General features: G+C 37.5%; 2 protein-coding genes across 2 annotated transcripts; one reads left to right on the top strand and one right to left on the bottom strand.

Moving 5' to 3' along the window:
* Positions 1-286: 286 nt before the first annotated feature.
* LOC580592 (immunoglobulin-binding protein 1) lies at positions 287-9014 on the top strand. Its single transcript, XM_780643.5, is given in 9 exon segments — positions 287-464; positions 3892-4004; positions 4495-4633; positions 5146-5343; positions 5789-5974; positions 6322-6461; positions 7195-7286; positions 7289-7315; positions 8124-9014. Coding segments are annotated over 9 exon segments (1065 nt in total). The 5' UTR covers positions 287-335; the 3' UTR covers positions 8165-9014.
* Positions 9015-12179: 3165 nt separating this feature from the next.
* Positions 12180-22083, bottom strand: LOC587548 (3-hydroxyisobutyrate dehydrogenase, mitochondrial). Its single transcript, XM_031000355.1, has 8 exons — positions 21912-22083; positions 20534-20544; positions 19982-20235; positions 18877-18998; positions 17126-17259; positions 16774-16850; positions 15223-15379; positions 12180-13820 (listed from the first exon to the last, which is right to left on the bottom strand). Exons 1-8 carry the CDS (start codon positions 22006-22008, stop codon positions 13662-13664), a joined length of 1011 nt encoding a protein of 336 aa, XP_030856215.1. The 5' UTR covers positions 22009-22083; the 3' UTR covers positions 12180-13661.
* Positions 22084-22634: the final 551 nt, after the last annotated feature.

Below are 22634 nucleotides of genomic sequence, written 5' to 3'. Positions count from 1 at the left end.
ACACCAGTCTATAATATAGTCATCAAAGAAGCACACGTCACTATAATGGTGTCGGGGATGCATCCGGATGGGTATAGGTGTCACATATATTATGTGAATGAAAATTTAGGGTGAGGGGGGGGGGGGGGGGGGTGTGCACTTATTTTGCCTCCCTCTCACTTGGAATGTTTCCCCCTCTCTTTCCCCAGTTCCACAGCCGCCCCGCTTTATCTCTTCGTCTATAATTATCTCTTCTTCTTCTCTTTCCGCCTCCTTTAATTTCTGTTGAAAATTAACACCATAGGCCTCATATTTTGTGTCAGTCGAGCTCGAGTCGGAGATGGCGATATTCAAACATGGCGACTTCCATCACAGATAGTGACAGCTCCAATGCACCGCAATTATCCGAAATTTTTGAAGAAGCTAGAAAAATCCAGGTTGAACTAGAGGACTCAGCAGAACCAACTAATAGTCAAGGATATCAGGTGGGTATATCCATGTTATATTGATACCATTGGCATAAGTTTGGTCGGAAAATGTGTAGGAGATTAGTTTTGCCCTAAATATGATGCAGTCCCATCCGTTACTTTTCTCGTTTGTGTTCTCTGTATAATTCTGGGTTCTGGTATAGACGTGCTGCTGGTTGCTGCAAACTAATTTAACTTGTTGTTTTAGGTACAATAATTGTCATAGTGAAGTTCAAATTAGAGACAATTTTAGGTGTCTAGTTGACGGCCTTTTGTCAGCTCCTGTCACTTGATTGGAAAAACAGAAGAATAAGGTGAATTTGACTCTGAGTCTGAAGAAGAAGAAGAAAGAGAAGGGGGAGAAGAAGGATAAGGAGAAGGACTTAAGCTAAGGTCAAGGAGAAGAAGATAAAAATGAAGAAGAAGGAGAAAAAGAAAAGGAAGAATAAGACACAAAAGACAAAGAAGAGGAAGAAGGAGAAGAAGAAGGAGGAGGAGGAGGAAAAAGTAGAAGTAGATTCTGATTCTGATTCTGTTTATTTGATCCTGGTCCTTGGGGCGGTATTCTGAACATTGTTGTAAGTTTTGTGTTATCTTTTGTTGTATCTTCCAGAGATAACACAGCGCTAATATCGTTGTAAGTTGGTATTCTCAACATTGTTTTATCCCTGTGTTATCTCTTGAAGGACTGCCTCTATCTTATCTTTGACCATTGATGACACACCCATTTTTATGGACCCTACCAATCAAAATCTGTTTTATATAAGCATGATAAGTAGGTCAACCAATAGGAATACTTTATGCCATATCTGAAGATGCGCCTAGCGCATAATAATCTTGGGCGTAATTAGTTATTTGAGCACTTATTACGCGCATCATCATTATGTGCTGTTGAATGTGGATCATGAAGACAAATCACGCTTTCACTATATATATATATATATATATATAATGGTTTATTTATTCAAAAATCACATTGCAGCCCAAAGGCTGAATTGCACGATTTTTTTACAAATCTTTGACATAAAAACAGATTATAATGAACATTGTAAAAAGCATTACACGAAATAATAACTGCATACAAAATTAGTAACGCAATAATATTCAACTAATATTCTTTTACATTTTAAACCGAAATAGCTAGGATTATCAGATGGTATAAAGGCACATAGATTAATAGATGATCAGGTTGAGAGAGGGAGAGAGATAATCAAGAAGGGAGAGAAAAAAGGTGGGAGTCAGAGAGGAAGAACTAGTGTTGGAAGAAAAAATACCATAAGGTAAAAACTAAGAATCAGGAGTAATGAAAGCCAGAAATAAGGCTCTAGGTATGTGTTTTTGAAAGCTTCATTCTCAGATGAGAGAGCAAACCAGGTACAAGGAATACATGATATATTGATATGTGTATATTGTTAAATTAAAATACAATTCATCATTTAAAAAGGTTGTATGCTTAAAATAATACTTAAAAGTGAAATTAGATAAATTATACTTGTACACTATACAGGTCCAAATAGATACAATTAGGCTATTATTTACACTATATTGGTTAAGATGAGAGCATTAAAATCTTCATATCCTAGCATGTAATATCTTGGAAAGTTCTCATCTGTGATGTTTCCGGTCAACACACAATCTTCTTCTAACTCGTCTATTGGCACGAAGTTGGTTCTGGGCAAAAAATATTGCTGCCACTACATCACCACAAAAGATACATTAACCCCCTACCTGTTGTAAATATTGTTGTAAATACCATGCAAGATAAGATAAGATAAAAGATACAACAACTTTCAGAATACCAATTATCTCGACATATTATCTCCCGTGCGCATATGCAAATGAGGATTAAATGCCACTTTTTTAATAATACGCACAATTACAAGCGCACCAAAGTATGAGCGCAGGCGTGGCCAATAAGATGAGAGAAAAGATACAACAAAAGATAACACAAAAGTTACAACAATGTTCAGAATACCAACTTTATCTTATCTTCAAAGATACAACAATATTAAAGATAACACAGGGTTCAGGATACCGCCCCTGATCCTCAAGAGGGATATATAGATGACCAATAAGAACGTTATCGTTCGAGATAGAGTGTTTGTTGCGTCTAGAACATTTTTGAATTGAGTCCCATCACATTGCAGTTGTGGGGAGGGACTATGATTATATTACCCCTTTGGATAGCTTCCCAGAGTCTGGTTTTGAAGGTTTCAACTGAGTCGCAGGCAAAGATGCTGGGGGAAAGTGAATCCCGGGCCCGAATGGTTCTTGGGAAGAAGGTGAGCCGATAAATATCCGTTTTGCATCTTATGTTGGAGAAGGAGAGATTATGATGTCCCTTGAGTATCTTCTGGGGTTGAGTGATGTATCCAGGTCTGGGTATGGCTACTTGGTCTTTGATGGATTTGAAGAAGAGCGAGTGTCGAGCCACGAAATGTTGACTCTGTAGCGGTTGCCATTTTAGATCACTCTTCAGGTCTGATACATGGACGTCTATTCCATATTTGCCAGTGACGAATCGAAGTAGAGTCTAGAACCATGATAGCAGAGTTGGAATGTTCTTTCCTTGAATGTATGGTGAAGCCCACAATCAAATAAGTTTATCAGTGAAGACTTAACTTACAGCCAACATTTGATTGGTACTAGATCTAATCACTTTGTACATCTATTGGTCACCGTTTCATTTTCGTTTGTAGTCTCATATCCTTTCATTTATATTGTAATCAAATCTTGTGTTTAAAGGTACTATGTCCCATTTACAGGCCAAAAAAATGAAAAAGTTAAATTCCAACTGCATTTGAAAGATAATACTAATTTAGAACTTCCCTAAAAAAGGTGGGGCTTGAAAATGTCTTCAAGTGAGAAAATAATGACTATTAGTTGTCAAATCGACTTTAGGGCTATAGAGCCCAAAAGTACTAGTCTTGATTTTCAGACAATTGTACCGAATGGTCATACGTTTTATGCTGCGCAAAGATTCAATCAGTTTAATCTTGGCCATCACAACAAGTGGGTTATTGATGTAGACAAATGCTCATGTACCCTTTACAACTCTTTTCATGTATGTTATTACCAAAGAAGAAAAAAAGCCAGTCAGTCACTCAATAGTGTCTGACAGTGAAGTCTAGCAAGTAAGCAGGTTTCGTTGCATAATTTGAATATGAGGACACTGCTAATGTTTAAATTTCACAGATAGGACATACATGACATATTCATAATTCCTGCAAAGTTCTACAGCATTTGAGGTTGGCTGCAAAAGGGACATAGTACCTTTAAAGCCCAAGTCCACTCCAAAAATAACTTACTTTCAATAGAAGCAGAAAAATCAGACTAACCAATCAAAAAAAGTCTGAGCAAAATCCGATATCTAATAAGAAGTTCATTTATTAAGTCTCTCTCTCTCTCTCTCTCTCTCTCTCTCTCTCTCTCTCTCTCTCAACAGAATAAAGTTAATAAAGGAATTGCTCAACTTGAACAGGCGACCCACATGGTCAACGAACTCAGCCTTTTCAGCCGCAATGAAGAGATTGAAGAATGCCCTACTGCTCACATCAGGTAAATCATCTTTGTCTTGGGACATGCCCAAGCCAAGGTGTTTGGTGTGTTACCAAGAATAAAAATCCTAGTTGTCATTTTCCTTATTATGAGATCAGGTTGTAGCTATAGTATCTTTAGCTTATTGTTTGGTCCAATTCAAGCTGTCATAGGACTGTCAACTTATTAGAATCATTACTTCAATCATACTGTATACTAAAATTACAATAATTTTGATATTATACGTTGCACTTGCTCGTTGGTATGTGGGGATTTGAGTTTATCAGAAAGATATAAAGTGAAACTCAATTTTATAAACAAAATATCTATTAAAAAAGGCTAAATGACTGTAGTGGCCTCTTCCATTTCCTCCACAAAGTGAGAAAGAGAGAGGAATGCATTAGTTAAACATCTGGGTATGGTTTTCCTTTTTCTGTGAGATGGGACAGGGGGGACTTATTTCTAAGGAGCCATCCCATTGAATTCTACTGTTTGTTACCCCCCCCCCCAGGTACCTACTGCTGCCAGCGTTCCTTGGTGACCTTACCCTGAAGCTTCAAGGGGAAGATAGACTTAATATCGTCCAGAAAGGCAAGACCTATTTCAAAGATTACATCAGAAGATGTCGAGACTATGGTGTCACAAAAGAGGTAAAAGTAATCAAGTTAATTAGATTTCATATCATGAAGTGAATTAAATTAAATGTCAGAAATTTGTATAATATTTTTTTAATGAAAAGCTTTGTTTTCTATGTTTGACCCCTGACCCATACACCTTGTAATACACCTAGTAACTCATTCAGTTATACTTCTTGCACTCCAACCCCTCCATACTATAATTTCTATGACAACCCCTACTCGGACTCCCCCTTTCTGGACAACCACTCCTGACACAACATCCCTCTTGGAGAACTACCCCTTGGTCAATCACCATCCTGGACAACTATTCCCTAGAATACCACCCCCTCCCTTGCTAGACGATCACCCCCAGGGCATGTACCTCAAGACAACTAATTAATAACCAACTTCCCATACATTCACAACAATTACTCAATGGACAATTGGAAAATGTAAAGTGATTATCAGTTTCATCCAATTGATTTACTGTAAGCTCAAGTATTTTCAGGCTTGATGATAACCAGTTTAGTCTTGCGTCTTTGCAGGAGATACCAGAAGACCCTCCTGAAGAGTCAGCACAGGCTGGAGCCTTGCCAAGAGCTGGAGGTAGCCCTAACCTTGCAGCCATGCAGTGTAACAGAGACGCCAAGATACGACGGTATAAGGAAGCCAAGGAATTGAAACAGAAGCTGACTGCCTTAGGTGACTGGGATATGATAGCAAGCAGAGAGGAAGATTTACAGGTAAGAAACAATGTAGTGACTACCTGTATAGAAAACCCAACTGAAAGTTTTTTCAAACACGTATTTGAATTACCTGTACATCAAGACCACCGTTTATATTGTATTCCTTGAGTAGTCTTTATATACTGATACAGTTTTCACTGTAAAACCATCATCCTGTCTTTTAAATTGCTGACATTCTTCAGACTTAGTACCGATTTCTGTCACTTGGGTTTGGAGGGGCAAATCTAGTATCAAAGCAAATCGCCATGGCTTGGATTTCCTATTTCTTTTTCTATTTCCTATTATTTGGGACCTGGCCTTAGAGTTGATTCCTTTCAGTACATGGTTCTGGTAGGAGCGGACAAAGCAGAAAGTGTGCCAATGTCTGTTCTTCATCGCAGGCACACACAGTTTGTTATGCACAATAATTTTAAATCGTACATTAAATGTTCTTCCTTTTTAGAGAGAGTTTTTTAACTTGATGCTGAAGAGTTGGGTATCGACAGCCTTGGAGCAGCTGAACAGCGTCCAGCAGGAGCTAGAGATCCTGCAGCATATGGCCAAGATGAAGAAAACTGAGAATCAACGTCCTGGTGAGGAGGGAGCACAGATGAGGAGAAATGAGCCCCCTCCCCAACAACAGAGGAAGGTAATTTCATTAGAAGGAAAAAATGTATAAAGAGTGCAAACAAGGAAAGCTGTCTATATCATTATATAAGTTTTCTTTAATTTAGGTTTTAATGAGAAACATCACTCCCGGGAGGCACTAACAATTTATTAATAGACAGATTTGTGTACCGTTTCCCTGTATTGCTCTTGGGTAAGTGCTTCATTGAATATCACTTGACCAAGCTCTAATTAGTAACTACCCAAATATTGTTTTGAAGACATAAAGCATTCATGATTATTTGTCTAAGATAACCAACCAATGACACAGATCATACTTCTGTAATGATATCAGATAACATGATGTTTTTATCCCAATTTCTTGCTCAGCCTCTGAAGCCTTTCATTCTAACTAAGGATGCTCTCCAAGCTCAGGTGTTTGGTGCTGGCTACCCTAGCTTACCCACCATGACGCTCGATGAGTTCTACCAGAAAGAGCTCAGAGAAGGGAAAATACAACTCAATTCAAAGTAAGTTTTAGGAGCAAGATAGCTACATAATCATTTGTTATTCATAATTTTGTAAAAATGAATTTCTTAATGGACAAGAAATACTTACCAGTTTAATGATGGAATAAGTTTTGCTTAACCTTATACATATAACTACAAGAAGGAAATGAGAGAAGGTAAATGACAACTTGTTTCAAAGTAAGTGAAAAATAGCAGTATAGCTATATAATGCAAAAAGTTGTATTGAACCTCATTCATATACGTGATTGCTTGAAAAGTATGTGAATGACCAAATAACCATGATGTCCAAACATCCAGTGAAATGTTTCTGAATAAAATGGATATTACTAGACAATTATCACTATTTCAGGCTATAATAGAATAGAAAATACAGAGAAAATAAAATTTGAGCCCATCATGGTCAAATAGAAGGAGTAAAACAATTTAAATCAGTAAAGAGACCTAAGTGGAGACAACAATACTTGAATCACTTGCTTCATAGCGTTTTCCTTTATTAATGTAAATAATGCATCCTTACATGTTGAAAGCAAAAAGAGAAGAATTTATTAAAAATGGTATTCAGTAAAGAGAGAGAAGTCGACTGACAAATAGACAAAGTAATCATTTGGAGTTTTCATGTGTCTGTACTTCCAGCGAACTCAAAGATAGTTTCACAGATGATTAGTGGACACTAATGGAACTAGAGGAAAGAAAAAACATTATTCAATCATTTTTTCCTGTTCATTTTTTATAGTGCTCAACCTCAGATGAGTGAGGAAGAAGAAGTGGAAGCGATTGCAATCAGGAAAGAGAATGAAATAGAAACAGATGATCCTGAAGCACTCAGGAAAGAGAATGGGACGAATGGAAAGATGGTGAGTCAGAGATATTGCTCAAATCTACCAATCACTATCAATCAATTTGTGTACATAAGTAACTAAAAATGAAACTAAAGGAATAAGAACATTCTGTGGGCTAACAGATAAGGAGTATGAAGAAAATATAGAATAACATATTACCCCTGCACAGGCCCCAAGTAGGACTTGGGTTTTGTACATGATGTATTCTATGCAAGCAAGTAAGGATGCGTCAAATAGTCTAATCACAGGTCCCTTTTTGTTGATTAAGACTCTATTTAAACTTGCAATATTTCTGTATAGAAGTAATTGTTTAAGGTCATGTCGATTGTAGTAAAGCGACCTGTACTCTCCATCATACAGAACAAAGTATGTTTTGGTTATTGGTACACTATAATCTCTTGAAGACTCAAGTCTAGTGGAGCAATCGTTTCAGGAGCAAATGTCAGAGCACTGATGATTATATGTACGTGACCCAAGATTTGCTGCAGTTATATTTGCTCCAGGCTTGATATTGTTGAAGATGTCTGATTAAAGTTAGGTTTACACTTGGGCTTTAGCTTAGGTTTAGGGTTACCATTAGCATGCATGAGGATTAAAGGATAAAAGCTAGAGGGTTGAAATAAGGTTCTAGGACTGAGTAGCATAGTGACCCCAGAACAATTGTTGCCAAGCAAGACTCATAAAATCGATAATTATCTTGGATGGAGCAATATCTGAAATGTGATATCTATTGAGTAAGTTATCTTTGAGTCCTAATAAACAATCCAAAATGTTGTGTATTTTCATGAATTCTATTTCTAAAATTCTGATGTTTTTTTCACAGACCACAAGAGGGGATGGGGAAACCGGGAGAATCGGAGCTGAGTGGAGCTGAACGGAGCCCGAGTTATTGACCATCAAGATTTACGGCAGTTTAGCGATCACTGTTACACTTCTGAGACATTTAAGTACCGGAGTTTGTGCTCTGTTGTGCTGGGTCATTTCCTATGTTGGACGTCAATGGAAATAAAGCCATGGAAAGCAGATGGCTTATTGTGACAGCATGGAAGTATTTAAAAGGAAGCATTACTGATCTGGGTAGCTGCAGTAGTGGTACCTGTCTGGCTATGGTGACCTCAGCACTGAACAAGATGGAAACTGTGGATGGATTATTTCCAACATTGCAAATAGTTTGTAGTTGATTCTGCAACAGAATCAATATGGAACGAAAGAACACCATTAAAGTGTAAGGAGATGATTCCTGACAGTAAATAGTTTACCTCTTTGAGAAGATTTCATCTTCAAGAACTTCCAATAATACAATCATGATCACCAATACATTTACCAGTGATGGGAGTAAAACGGATGTATAGTACTCGTAAATCTTGCAAATTTATTCCATTCTCAAAATTGATGTAGCACTAAGGACTGACTTTGTCTATAAAAACCTATGGTCAGATTGAGTTCGTACATTTTCAACATTCTTTGTCCAGATATACCATATGGAACGGTTCAAATGTCCAATACAAGTATGAACTATATGTATTAACAAGTCAATGTGCTGAAAATGAATATCAAAGTACACTAAAATAGTTAATTGGTACTGGTATGTGCATGTTAATATTTTAGGGGGTATTCTTTGATGTTTTTTTGGAATCAATGCTTTATTACTTGCCAGCAAACTTGACATTCTCAGGCAGAAAAGATATCATGATAACTGTAATCACATGCAATTATATCCAGGGAATAATTTTCCTGGTATCGCATCGCAATTTGCTATGCATTTTTGCATGACTGCTATACAAAATATCTTTTGTGTAGCAGTTTTCTTCCATAGAAATGTACAGAATTTCATTTGAAATATTTATCCATCGGCTGAAATTGCTAATCAAAAAATTTGAGGAAAATTATTCCCTGATATCCATCAGCAAATATTGTAGCCCCCCCCCCCCCCTCCATCAAATTCAAATAAGAGGCAATAATTGATTGATCAGAACATATCAAATGTTGCTTCAATTGTGAATTTATACTTTTATTGAGCTAGTACAGTAACATTAAAAATCTAAGACAAGTTTAAATGTTCATTGAAGGAAAGCATGCATGGCTTGTAAAATGTATAAAACAATATTTAGGATAATACCTTAAAATGAGAATCATTTGTTGTGTGAGCCAAGTTACCCAAGTGTCATTTCTGATCTCTCCCAATCCTACATATGTAATTTTTATGCCTCCGCCACCGAAGGTGGTGCCGGAGGCATCATGTTTTCGGGTTGTCCGTCCGTACGTCCGTCCCGTTTGACCGTTATCACAATTTAAACTTAAGACTCGGGAATAGTATTTATCACCATAGGAAGACGATCTGATTAGATTTTGGAGTGCGTACAGAGGTCAACTTATGAAATTCCTTGTATTGAGTTTGTTAGCGCGATATCTCAAGAACCATTTGAGATTTAAACTTCAAACTTAAGGATAGTATGTATCACCATAGGAAGACGATCTGATTAGATTTTGGAGCACGTATGTCAAAGGTCAAGGGTCACAGAGGTCAACTTATGAAATTCCATACATTGAGATTATCATGATATCTCAAGAACCACTGGAGATTTAAACTTCAAACTTAGTGATAGTGTGTATCACTATAGGAAAACAATCTGATTACATTTTGGAGCACGTAGGTCAAAGGTCAAGGGTCACAGAGGTCAACTTATGAAATTCCATACATTGAGATTGTTATAATATCTCAAGAACCACTGGAGATTTAAACTTCAAACTTAATGATAGTGTGTATCACCATAGGAAGACAATCTGATTAGATTTTGGAGCACGTAGGTCAAAGGTCAAGGGTCACAGAGGTCAACTTATAAAATTCCATACATTGAGATCGTTACCGCGATATCTCAAGAACCACTGGAGAATTTTCACTTCAAACTTAATGATAGTATGTATCACCATATCATAATATCTCAAGAACCACTGGAGATTTAAACTTCAAACTTAATGATAGTGTGTATCACCATAGGAAGACAATCTGATTAGATTTTGGAGCACGTAGGTCAAAGTCAAGGGTCACAGAGGTCAACTTATGAAATTCCATACATTGAGATTGTTATCATGATATCTCAAGTACCACTGGAGATTTAAACTCCAAACTTGTTTAAATTGCTCTATGGCGGAGGCATCATTTTCGACTGCACGCAGTCAAAATTCCATCTAGTTTTTGGTATATAATGTGAATTGCTTGTATTTTGAAAATGCAAATTAATATCCATCCATAAATATTGAAAAACCTAAAACTACTGTGCATATTGTTATTTTTGTTCCTAAAAATACCATCAAGGAAGTCAACATGAAATAAACATCCATCACATTCATGGCTTTCGGATTTCCATTTTTTCTTATTTATTGTCACTCGATACAGAATCCATGATTGGTTATCATTCAAATAAGGATGCAAATCTTTCAGCACAAGAAAAATGCATGTGTCAGAGCTCAAATATGTACATGTAAGAATTATTCTTAGTGCACTTAATATATCTCATAAAATCACATCCTTAAAACCACATTTCATATACAGTTTAGAAAAAAATGGTTTACTTTGCAGCTTTAGCAGCACATTCTATGTAAATAAATACAAGTACAAGATGCAATTATGGAATACATACAAGGACATGAGCAATGAGAATACAGAAACGGGTCAAAACTTATACTCAGTTCAGAATTACAGAGGGGGAAAACAGCACACTGTGATGAAATATGTTTTTTATGCCTCCGTTACGAAGTAGCCGGAGGCATTATGTTTTCGGGTTGTCCGTCCGTCCGTCCGTACGTCCGTACGTCCGTACGTCCGTACGTCCGTCCGTCCGTCCGTACGTCCCGTTCTCGTGATCGCGTTATCTGAAGAACCGATTAATGGATTCCTGCCAAACTTTGGTCATGTATGTTACTTGCAGAGCCGATGAACTGATTAGATTTTGGGGTCAAGAGGTCAAAGGTCAAAGGTCACAGGGCTCATTATGTATGCAAAAACAGCTCGTGATCGCGTTATCTGAAGAACCGATTGATGGATTCCTGCCAAACTTTGGTCTTGTATGTATCTTGCAGAGCCGATGAACTGATTAGATTTTGGGGTCACAAGGTCAAAGGTCACAGGTCACAAGGCTCAGGTATGCAAAAAGAGCTCGTGATCGCATTATCTCAAGAACCGATCGATGGATTCCTGCCAAATTTTGGTCATGTATGTATCTTGCAGAGCCGATGAACTGAATAGATTTTGGGGTCACGAGGTCAAAGGTCAAAGGTCACAGGGCTCATTATGTATGCAAAAATAGCTTGTGATTGCATTCTCATTAGAACCGATCGATGGATTCCTGCCAAATTTCGATCATGTATGTATCTTGCAGAGCCGATGAACTGAATAGATTTTGGGGTCACGAGGTCAAAGGTCAAAGGTCACAGGGCTCATTATGTATGCAAAAATAGCTTGTGATTGCATTCTCATTAGAACAGATAGATGGATTCCTGCCAAATTTCGATCATGTATGTATCTTGCAGAGCCAATGAACTGAGTAGATTCATGGGTCATGAGGTCAAAGGTCATGGGCTCATTATGTATCCAAAAATAACTTGTGAATGCATTCTCATTAGAACTGACAGATGGATTACTATTTAAGTCAGGACATCTTGCAGAGCCAATGAACTGAGTAGATTTTAGGGTCATCAGGTCAAAGATCAAAGGGTCATATATGTATATGAGAAATTGCTTGTAATCACGATATTCTGAGAACCTCTTAATGGATTACAATTGAACTTGAATTTGAAAAATTTCTTCTGTTTTGGTTTGTAAAATTGCTCTATGACGGAGGCATCATTTTCGACTGCGCGCAGTCGAAGTTCCATCTAGTTTTTTAAATAAAGAAATTGAAATAATAAAAAACAAACAATAAACAAATAAAAAATACAAACACATGATATATAGATAGATAGAGAAATTATACATACCCTTATCTACCTATTTTCCCACTCCACAAACATTAAAGAGATAAAACAAAGTCACCTTTTATATTTATTTGACAAGTCCAAGTCATTTTGTCCCACTTTGTAACCAACCACAAAAAGATTTTAGTATACAGTCAAACCCGTCTTTAATAGTGGCCACCTGTCTATAGTGACAATGAATTTTGTCTCTCTTGAGAAATATATATGTTGTAGAACCTGTCAAGAAAGGCAACTGTCTACTGTGATCCCTGTTTCTGTTTCCCTTGGGTGGCCTTAATAAATGGATGTGCCTATATCTGATCATCACATTAAATCAAGAGCCCTACCAGAGTTTATCTCAACCAAAAATGGAGTAAAGTGACACTTTTGATGTCTATTAATGTTCATGAGTTCAAATCTACTTGGTAACCTATGAAAGACCAAATGATCAAACACCTTGGACCTGATCTCATTTCTGCCATTATCTGCAATCAATGAGCACTGAAAGTATGAGATACAATATAGAAAATCTGGTGCAATGCAGTATTGGTTGTACAAAAAATAGGTTTACTATTCACATAGCTAATATTTCAACTTGACTTCATCTGGCATACATAAGAATTCATGACGTTTACATAATATACATGTAAGACTAAAATGCATTACATCACTCCTTTAATTCTCAGGGTGCAATTCCTCCTAGGGCAAATAAGCTGAAGTTCAGATTAACTATCAAGTTAAAAGGAAGACAAAGAAACCTTGACCCCAAGACAGATGATATATATAGAGAGATTGACTCTCGACATTTGAGGCTAATCCCTGTCTCAAATATGAGACAATAACAAGTAGTAAAATAATCTTCAATTCAGCTCTCAGTTGATTCCTAATTTTGCAGTAAAAATATAGATAAAATGGCTGGTATTCATAAATGCATACTAGGTTTATTCTAGGTTTGAACTTAAACTACATAGATACATAGATAGTCAATCGACTATCAAGTGTCAACCACTTCATTTAATTCATTGAAATTACAATAATTCCATAACAAAATAACAAACAAATGCAAAACATGCCAATACAAACTCCATTTGTTTCATTTCATGGCTTGATTCAGAATTCATAATAATTTGTATGGAATTACATTAGGCACCCCATGAAAAAGTAGACTACTGTATATGCCATTATTTGGTAAATTGTTCCCTGGTTTATATGAATTTCACAAGAGGCAAAAAGTAAGCTGGTAATGCATAAGCAAACATGTAATATAATTACCCCGTGTTAGTTATCACAAAACCGATTTGCAAAAATATTTGTTGGTGAAAACATTGGCTTGTACTCTACAGTAGGTTAACCTAGTTTAACTTAGTGTGCTTTTATGAATACGGGCCAGCGACTCTCTGAATTATCATTACGAATCCTGCTGTTCTTTAAGGAACTGGTAGACAGATGAGAAGTCTTTGAGGGAGTATCCCTGGTTGCACATGAGACGATAGATTTGATTGCTGAGGGAGCCCAAAGGGATTGGTGACTTGGTGTTGATGGCTGCTGCATTGGATAAGCCAAGATCCTGTAAGAAGCAAATTTGATTGAAGTTGAGTGTAACATTTGAAAAATAAACTCCACAAATTGACATTCATTTATCTTGATATATAACAGCAATTTCAGGATCCCCATTGAAAGTCAGCTAATTTTGTATATTATAAGTTAACCTGTCAATATATATACAGTGTATTTCTTTCAATGTTTTTTATTTGCTCCAAATACAATACTTGACAATCGAACAAAGTCTAGTAAATATGCTTTAACGACTATATGATGCAAACAATTAGAAACAGAGTCGTTTCAGATCACAGGTAAGACCCTGTGACCTGTAAACGACTCTGTTTCTAGTTTGTACTTGTGTACATCTATATGACTTGACATTTATATCTACATGAGTTGACTATCCATAAATCAATGGGAAGACAGGAAAAAAAGAATATTCCTGCAAGAGTTTGTTCAAGGATGTTGTGTTCGAGTGATATCGCAAATTTGATGTTCATCGTCTTTATGACGAAAATGAAATGTATTATTATTGTATTTTGAAGGAATAACAATGCATTTTGCAGCATTTCACTTTTGATTTAGCCTGATAGTCAGGTGTACTGCACATTCATTACAAATGGGGCATCATTGTAAAGGGAAATAAGGGGGCTTTTTTATAAACCAAATTGAAATATGATAATATAGTAACAAGAGAGATATCAATGCCCAAACTTAAATTGGAGAACTATTTTGGGGAGATTATATGTAGCCACCAGTTCTACTGCAGTTACAAGTATTTGTACAATCTTGCAACCCCCACATTAACTAGCCCCCAATGAAACACCAACAACTACCAGCAAATTGTACTATGACATCTGCCAGCACTCAAATCATTCACAAGCATAAAATCACATTAGTCATCCCATGCCACATAAATGCCACTAATACAAGGCACAATCACATGATAACAAATCATAGTGAACAAGAACCTAACTTCATAAGTAGAAAAACAGCCAATAGGAATAATAACAATTCAAACTAAGTATACATAGTATGGGCACAATCTCTACATCAATCACAGGATTCCCATCCTTAGTAGTGGACAGAAATTGGGGGGGGGGGGGGGGGGGGGGGGGGGGAGGAGTACACACAAAAATGACAACCCCTTGCCCCTTCCCACTTAAATACAAATAAAAAACAATAACAATAAAGCTTATCATATTTTAGGTGCCGGAGGGGTAGACATTGAGATGGCATAATCAGGGGATGCATTTTCAATTATATTTAAGGTATGCCAGAAAAGGTGTTGCCCGGGCATGTGCCCTCCCTCTATGCCTATCCACCCCCACATAATACATGACCAAACTATCTCTCTGGTCACACTCTATGTGACAGTGTGTTCAGTCTTATGGGCTTAGACAAGAGACCCAAACTCATCATCATACCTTTGCCATGAGGGCAGTACCGAATCCTCCTTGATAGTTGTTACTTGATGGCACACCTTCAATGACCCCTGGAACTGGATTGTAGGTATCCACAGACCAGCATCGACCAGTGCTTGTACTTAGGATGTCAGCCAAGATCTTCTTATCCAAACCTAATCTGTAATCATAAGAACAGTGAAACCATATCATACATGTTACAAACTCCTTGACATAAAGGAAAATACCTTGTTATATTGAAACCTCATTATATTAAGGCTAAAAAAAGAAAATACAGAGAAGTTGGACCGGGGGGGGGGGGGGGGGGGGGGGGGGGGGGTGCATACCTGCCAACCTGAGACAAGAGAAATATTAGGAGTAAATTTTTCTGGATGGACTACGAGGTCGCGAACCACCGAAGGATTGGGGTAGTAGCCCGTAGATTGGGGGGGGGGGGGGGGGGGGGGGTACACAGGACTTTAGGGTCTATTTTTTTTCTCTCCATTTTAATGGTGCAAATGGGCCTTTTCCTTCAACCTTTTCGCCCCACACATAAACAATTTTTGAAATATCAAAATGTGAACACTCACAAAACTACATGCTTCACTACCCACCTCAGTTAGGAGCCCTATTTGCAAAGGTAGAAAGATTATGAACAGCACGAGTCTTACCCATTTTGTCCTTCAAAAATGGAGAAATCAACGAAGAAGAAGAATTTAGTAGTAGTAATCCAAAATAAATCTGAGGAAGTCCGGTAAATAACAAGCTTCCACGATCGCAGTCATCGCACAAGCATTGAAGAAAACACGCCAATGTATACAGTGTTTATGCACGGTGTATCAACTGCACATGTAATATAAATACACGTGGGCTATACGCATGCAGTTACTATGCAACAACGCTGCATGTAGTGTATGTATTAGTACAACGTCCGCACACACTTTATCGATATAGCTTGCGCACGTGCTTCCATGTACTAGTACATGCAGTACATGGATAATGACTGCAGTACATGGATAATGACTGCGGAACTAACGATCACGTTCGGGCTGCGCTGTGTATATCTTCTATGAGCGCGAGCGCAGATGTCGGCGTGATCTGGTTATCAGTGCTGTGTTATGCTTTAGTCTTATGCAACAGTCATTTTTTTAAAAATATTTTAAAATAAAAAAAAAATTGGAGTTTTGAGGCATGCACTCGGAATTCGGAGTTGGTATGAAAAATGCGGAGGAACTCCGCCTAAATCGGGGTGGTTGGCAGGTATGGGGGTGGCGTGGAGGACACATGATAGGTATTCTTGCATCAAAATAATACACTTTCAAAATTTACATCAATATTCTATTTTCATGACGATGACAAAAATACACTAAATTATCAAATCATTTTAGATTAGGGTCACATAACAGTAACTCTCCAAATCATATTCTGTCTGGTGCACATTCAAATATTAATGAAGACTGAAAAGGTACACACATGGTGACAAAATTGTGTCTTGCAGATCAATTTGGTTTTCAAAGACATTAGACTGCTATATGTGTACAATCAAGAGAGGAAGAAGAAGATAATAATATGTACCTTGTTCCAAGATTCATGACCTCTGAAACACCAATCATGGAGATGGCTAGTAACATGTTATTGCAGATCTTTGCTGCCTGTACAGTGAAAGAAATAATAATTTAATACAGACACATTATCAATTAACTTTACCATCATCATAATCATCATTACCATCATCATCATTACCATCATCATTACCACCACCATCATCATCATCATCATCATCATCATCATCATCATCATCATCATCATCATCATCATCATCATCATCATCATCATCATCATCATCATCATCATCATCATCATCATCATCATCATCATCATCATCATCATCATCATCATCATGCTATGTGACTGGTCATCTACATACCTCTCCTGTTCCTACTGCTCCAGTATGCCACACCTTCTTGCCCATGTTGAGTAGGAGCTCCTCAGCAGCAACAAACTCTTCAGTCTTTCCTCCAACCATAAATGTCAAGATGCCATCCCTGGCAGCATTCACACCTACAAATTAACAAGCAAAATTCCCCAAAACATTTAGTTCTGCAATCCCTGTTTATAAATACCACGTGACTCAGGTGGGACATGGGATGTGGTCTTTAGAAGCAAGTAGTCTGTATGTTCAGGCTAGTTTTGTATTAAGCACTATATAAAAAACTAAATATTATTATTATTGTATTGTACAAGTTTCAATTCGAATCATTTTGCGACCAAAACATACATTTGGTCCTTACAGAAACGTGATCTTTAAAGCATGGTGGCCTTTAAGATACTATGTCCCTTTTGCAGCCAACACCAAATTCTGTAGAATTTTGCAGGAATTATGAATATGTCATTTCTGTGATATTTAAACGTTAGCAGTATCCTAGTATTCAAATTATGCAAGGAAACCTGTTTACTTGCTAGACTTCACTGTCAGACACTATTGAGTGACTGACTGGCCCTTTTTCTTCTTCGGTAATAACATACATAAAATGAGCTGTAAAGGGTACATGATCATTTGTCTACATCAATAACCTACTTCTTGTAATGGCTAATATTAAACTGATTAAATCTTTGCCCAGCATAATAAGTACGACCATTCGGTACAATGGTCTGAAAATCGGACTATTACTTACTGGCTCTATAGTTCTTAAGTCGATTCGACAACTAATAGTCGTTATTTTTCCAATTAAAGACATTTTCAAGCCCCCCCCCCCCCTTTTTTAGGGAAGTTCTAAATTAGTAGTATCTTTTAAATGCTGTTGGAATTTAACCTTTTCATTTTTTGGCCTGCAAATAGGACATAGTACCTTTAAGGCAGATAAATGTATCATCGTACTTTAAAGGATCAAACCCATGATCTTTGTATCTTTGTTCAAGTATTCAGACCACTTGATTACAACACCTTTACGTGACTAGGTTATATTTGCCATACCAGTACTCACTTCCTATAAAGGCTATTGTCAACTTTCCCTCTAAACATGGGATATGGAGGGCACATGATACTAGTTTAGTCTATTTCTCACTTTGAATAAAGCCTGGGCTTGGTTCTCAGTGCATCAATACGAATGGATTATAATACTGAAATCTCAGAGGAATTGTACAACATTTTGTAATTACTGAAAGAAGGTAGAATATATTGTGGCTGGATTAATTGCTGCTGAAGCACATTTGTACATGTATATCTAGCATTGTTTCTTAATCAAAGATGAGATTACCAGTAGCCACAGGGTGTGATAAGAAGGCACCTATATACTTGACCCTTAATATCATCATCATAAACCAAGACAAGTAAAAAGCTGAATAAGAATACTTGACATCTAATATTTACACAACAATACCAGTATAAGGGTTAATTATGTAAAAGCTGCACATGTTCTGGGAGATCAGTGAAACAAATAAAAATACTTAGTTTATGTTGAATTACAATTGCTCAAAATACATACCAGTAACCTTATAATCTATTTTAATGTACCACACTGTAAAATTCAGCTAAATTTTTTCATGCCTAGTTTCTATTTTGAGCTCCATTTTTCTTCCACTTTGATGCTCAACTCGGTACAAATAATAATGCACAAGGCTAAAGATATATTGTGCATGTAGATAGGTGCTATTACATGTACAGGTAACAATTCATACCTCCTGATACAGGTGCATCCATGAATGTAGCTCCTTTCTTCTCTGCTTTTGCTGCTACATCCTTGGATACTTGAGGGTCAATAGTGCTGCTATCTATCAGTAAGGTGCCTGGCTTAACTGTCCTATAGATTAAGATAAAGTAAAGAATATTGTGTTTATATATAAGGAGGGGAGAGAGTGTGTTTGATGTCATCACCATTTAAATGATAAAAGAAAACAGGCGACTGGAAAAGCTAAATAGGCTATCTTCAGTTGCTGGCCAGTCTTTCAACTGGTTAGGTATCACTAAGACTTGCAGCTGATCAGGCATCTCCTGTGTGTGGAAGGCCCACAGCCAGACCTGCCAACCTCTGGAGTTCAAAAACTGTATTCTTCAGTCCCAAAAGTTGTATTCTTGAAAATAAACATGGATTATTACGCGGATCAATGCCTCTTACAGTTTCTACCTACAGGAAGAATTTTTTTTATTGATCATTGGTTGAAGCATGATTTTGTCATGACTAGTGTGTTCGATGAACCAATGAACATCCCCAAATTGCTGATGTGAGATACTTGTAGGATACTTTACAGGACAGAATAGACATTTTGCCATTGAAAATGGCGGACGCACACACAAAATATTAATCAAAAATCATACTGTCATATTTGCCTCTAAAAATCGTACTAAATACGACTAAATCGTACTGGTTGGCAGGTCTGCACAGCTCCCCACAATCATTATATTACTGAACAACTTTCAGGACCTCAAGCTTGGAGAATTACCGGTACATTTTTTGAAAATCCATATCAAATCAATTATACTTGAACACATTTTAATATAAAGTAATTGATAGAGTGCAGAAGCCTTTACCCTCATAGACCTCAACACTATAGGCTTACATGTACAATGCATTTAGAAATAATTATAGAGAAGTTCCATAACTTTACCAATATGCAATAGGATCATATACATGTATAAGTAGATGGTGGTAGGTACAGTTTTAGCCTTCATTGAGGCATTCTCAATGAAAACTGTAATATTTACTTTTTAAACCTTGTGTAAATGACAACAGTAACAACAAATGCTTGTGGTAACACAACAATTAAAGAAATCCACATGTCTTACGATAAAATTCCATTTTCTCCTGTATAAACTTCCAAGACGTTGGGGCTAGAAGGCAGCATGGTGATAATGCGGTCTGTTTTCTGTGCCACATCGGCCGGTGTGTCTCCAACCTGTGCACCAATGTCTGCCAGATCAGCCACAGCCTCAGGGTAGACGTCGTTGACTACTACTGGGTAGCCCTTGTTGATAAGGTTCTTGGCCATGTAGGCCCCCATGTTGCCCAGGCCAATGAAGCCTACAGGGGCCATGGATGCCTATCAATGAGACAAGGGAAAGAGTAAGGCTTGGTGACAATAAATTTTGATGAGTCATTACAATCACTCATGAATTTCTTTCAACACATCTCACAAACACAAAAATGCCCCTTTTTCCAATTTTCTCATCATCATTTCTTCTTGTAACATACTAATATTTATGAAAAACTTATATCAAAGTATAAAAAGTACCGTGAATAGAAGACGAATATGGTATAAAAAATATTTCATTGATCTTCTTTGTGCTTTAATACATAAAAAACTCTTTTGACCTAAATCATGAAAAGAAATGACTTACCATCCCCTTTGCTGATATCCCCATAACCATCGGAATGAAATATTTGAACAAGGGAAAAAAAAGAAAAACAATAACAAATTAGAAAATAGAAACAACTCATCAAATGATTACATATGGGCAAATTTTATAAATAGGGTGATTCTGTTCTCTTAAAGCCTGTCGGCGCTATGTGTGTGTGTGTGTGTGTAATTGGGTTTTTACAGATGTGTATCAATCAGAAATGATTATTTATGTCTGGGGACCGACCTTTAACGTCACCATCCAAAAGACTAGTTTGGCCAGGAGGGATTAGACCTCCCTGCAAGGTCACTGACAGGTGGTAATCTCATCAAATCAGCTCTCAATGAACATAAAAGAGGATCATGAGGGACCAACAGGCACAGATTAGGCATTATTTGGAATATAGAGGGCGCAAGTATACGTAGTGCAGTGGGGACAAAATGGACTATTTGTCAAAAGTCTTCAATAGTGTCAATTAGCTTGGAACACTTCCTGTTAGATAAAACAAGCTAATACTACTCTCCACAGAGCCTGACATCCCCAATATCTCAACAACAGAGGGAAAAAATGGCAGGAAATTACTATTTCAATACTTTTGTATTGTGCAGCAGTTTGCAGTGAGACCTGTGAGAAAGTAGAACCTATTGTCTTGTTTTCAGGAAAAATACTTCAAAAAAAGATGAGAAAATTGACAAAGAACAGGTAAGGAAGATAATGTCTTTGAAATTGTGACTTAATTATTTGAACAATTGTTGATATCTATTTGATTTTCGAAACCAAGTCGATGCGCTAGTGCCCTTTGAGGGCAGGCATTAAGTAATCCTCATTACCCAGGTCCCTCGGAGAGGACCTAACTAAAGCTGGCGGCCGTCTGGTTGCTTGCTTACAAGCATTTCTGCTTTCTTAGCAGCCAGGTAAAATAACTACCACCAACCATTTACAAAATTACATTCACATTTTGTGATTTTCATCTCAATCTTTTAAAAAGTTCAATTTGGGAGAGATATTAGGGGTCTAGTCTATATTCAAATTTCAAGGTTTTCTTTAGACCAGACCAGAGCAAGAGTTAATTAGACTAAGAATTAAGATAAAATTTAATTGAATGAAAACATTTATCTTGAAATAATGTTTTCCCTTTCCATTTATAGAGTCAAACACAAAGACAGCACAGTCAGACTCAATCAGATTCAGAGTAAAGACACTGCTGCTGCAGTGCTTACGTGCTAGGGCTACGCTATCCGTCCGTCTTCCTCTCCAAAAACATTACATATTACGCAAAGTATGGGACCAAGGCAAAGACAAATTGTGAATATGCGAGTCTGCGATCACGAACCCAGGATACACATTTCTGATTACTGTATTGGGTTAAGTTTCTCACCAGACAATTCTCTACGATTGTAGCATTCCAGCAATCTCGAGGCTACCGCAGGTGAAATTCTGGAGCTCCGGAAGACGATAGAAGTTGCAGACAACATTTTGTTCGCGTTTAGAGACTTTGGTCAACGTCAGAACCCAGATCAGACCATCAATCAATCCATGGCTATCGATATGTTGTGATCAATCGGGGGTACGGTTATATGGTAGGGGTGCGTGGGGTGGGGTGGGGGGGGGGGGGGGAGGGGGAGTAAGACAATATATATGTAGGCAAGGAATAATTTCAAGCATACATATCATGCATTGTTATATTCTTCATCCTAAGTTGTTTATATATATATACAATCAGGCGCGTACGCAGGATTTTTTCAAGGGGGGGGTTTTAACATTCATAAATCGGGCCGAAAATTTCGCAACGACTCAGCCAGCCGCTGAATAAGCGGGGGGGGGGGGGGGGGGGGGGGGGGGGGGGGGGGGGGGGGGGGGGGGGTAAGAGGTCACTTTTTTTTTTTTTTTTCTGGTCCAAAAAAAATCGCAACGACTCAGCCGACCGCTGAATAAGCGAGGGGGGGGGGGGGGGGGGGGGGGGGGGGGTAAGAGGACACATTTTTTTTTTTTTTTGGTCTCGAAATTTGAAAATTTGACATTTTGTCCGTTGGGGGGGGGGGTAAGGTCAGCTTTTTTAGGTCAACCATGGGAATTTTTTTTTTTTTTTTTTTTTTTTTAT

This window comes from Strongylocentrotus purpuratus, unplaced genomic scaffold (genome assembly GCF_000002235.5).
Source record: "Strongylocentrotus purpuratus isolate Spur 01 unplaced genomic scaffold, Spur_5.0 spur5_scaffold_6, whole genome shotgun sequence".
NCBI classification, from domain to species: domain Eukaryota; kingdom Metazoa; phylum Echinodermata; class Echinoidea; order Camarodonta; family Strongylocentrotidae; genus Strongylocentrotus; species Strongylocentrotus purpuratus.
The sequence above is the reverse complement of the archived record's forward strand: the minus strand, read 5'-3'. Positions and strand labels throughout refer to the sequence as shown.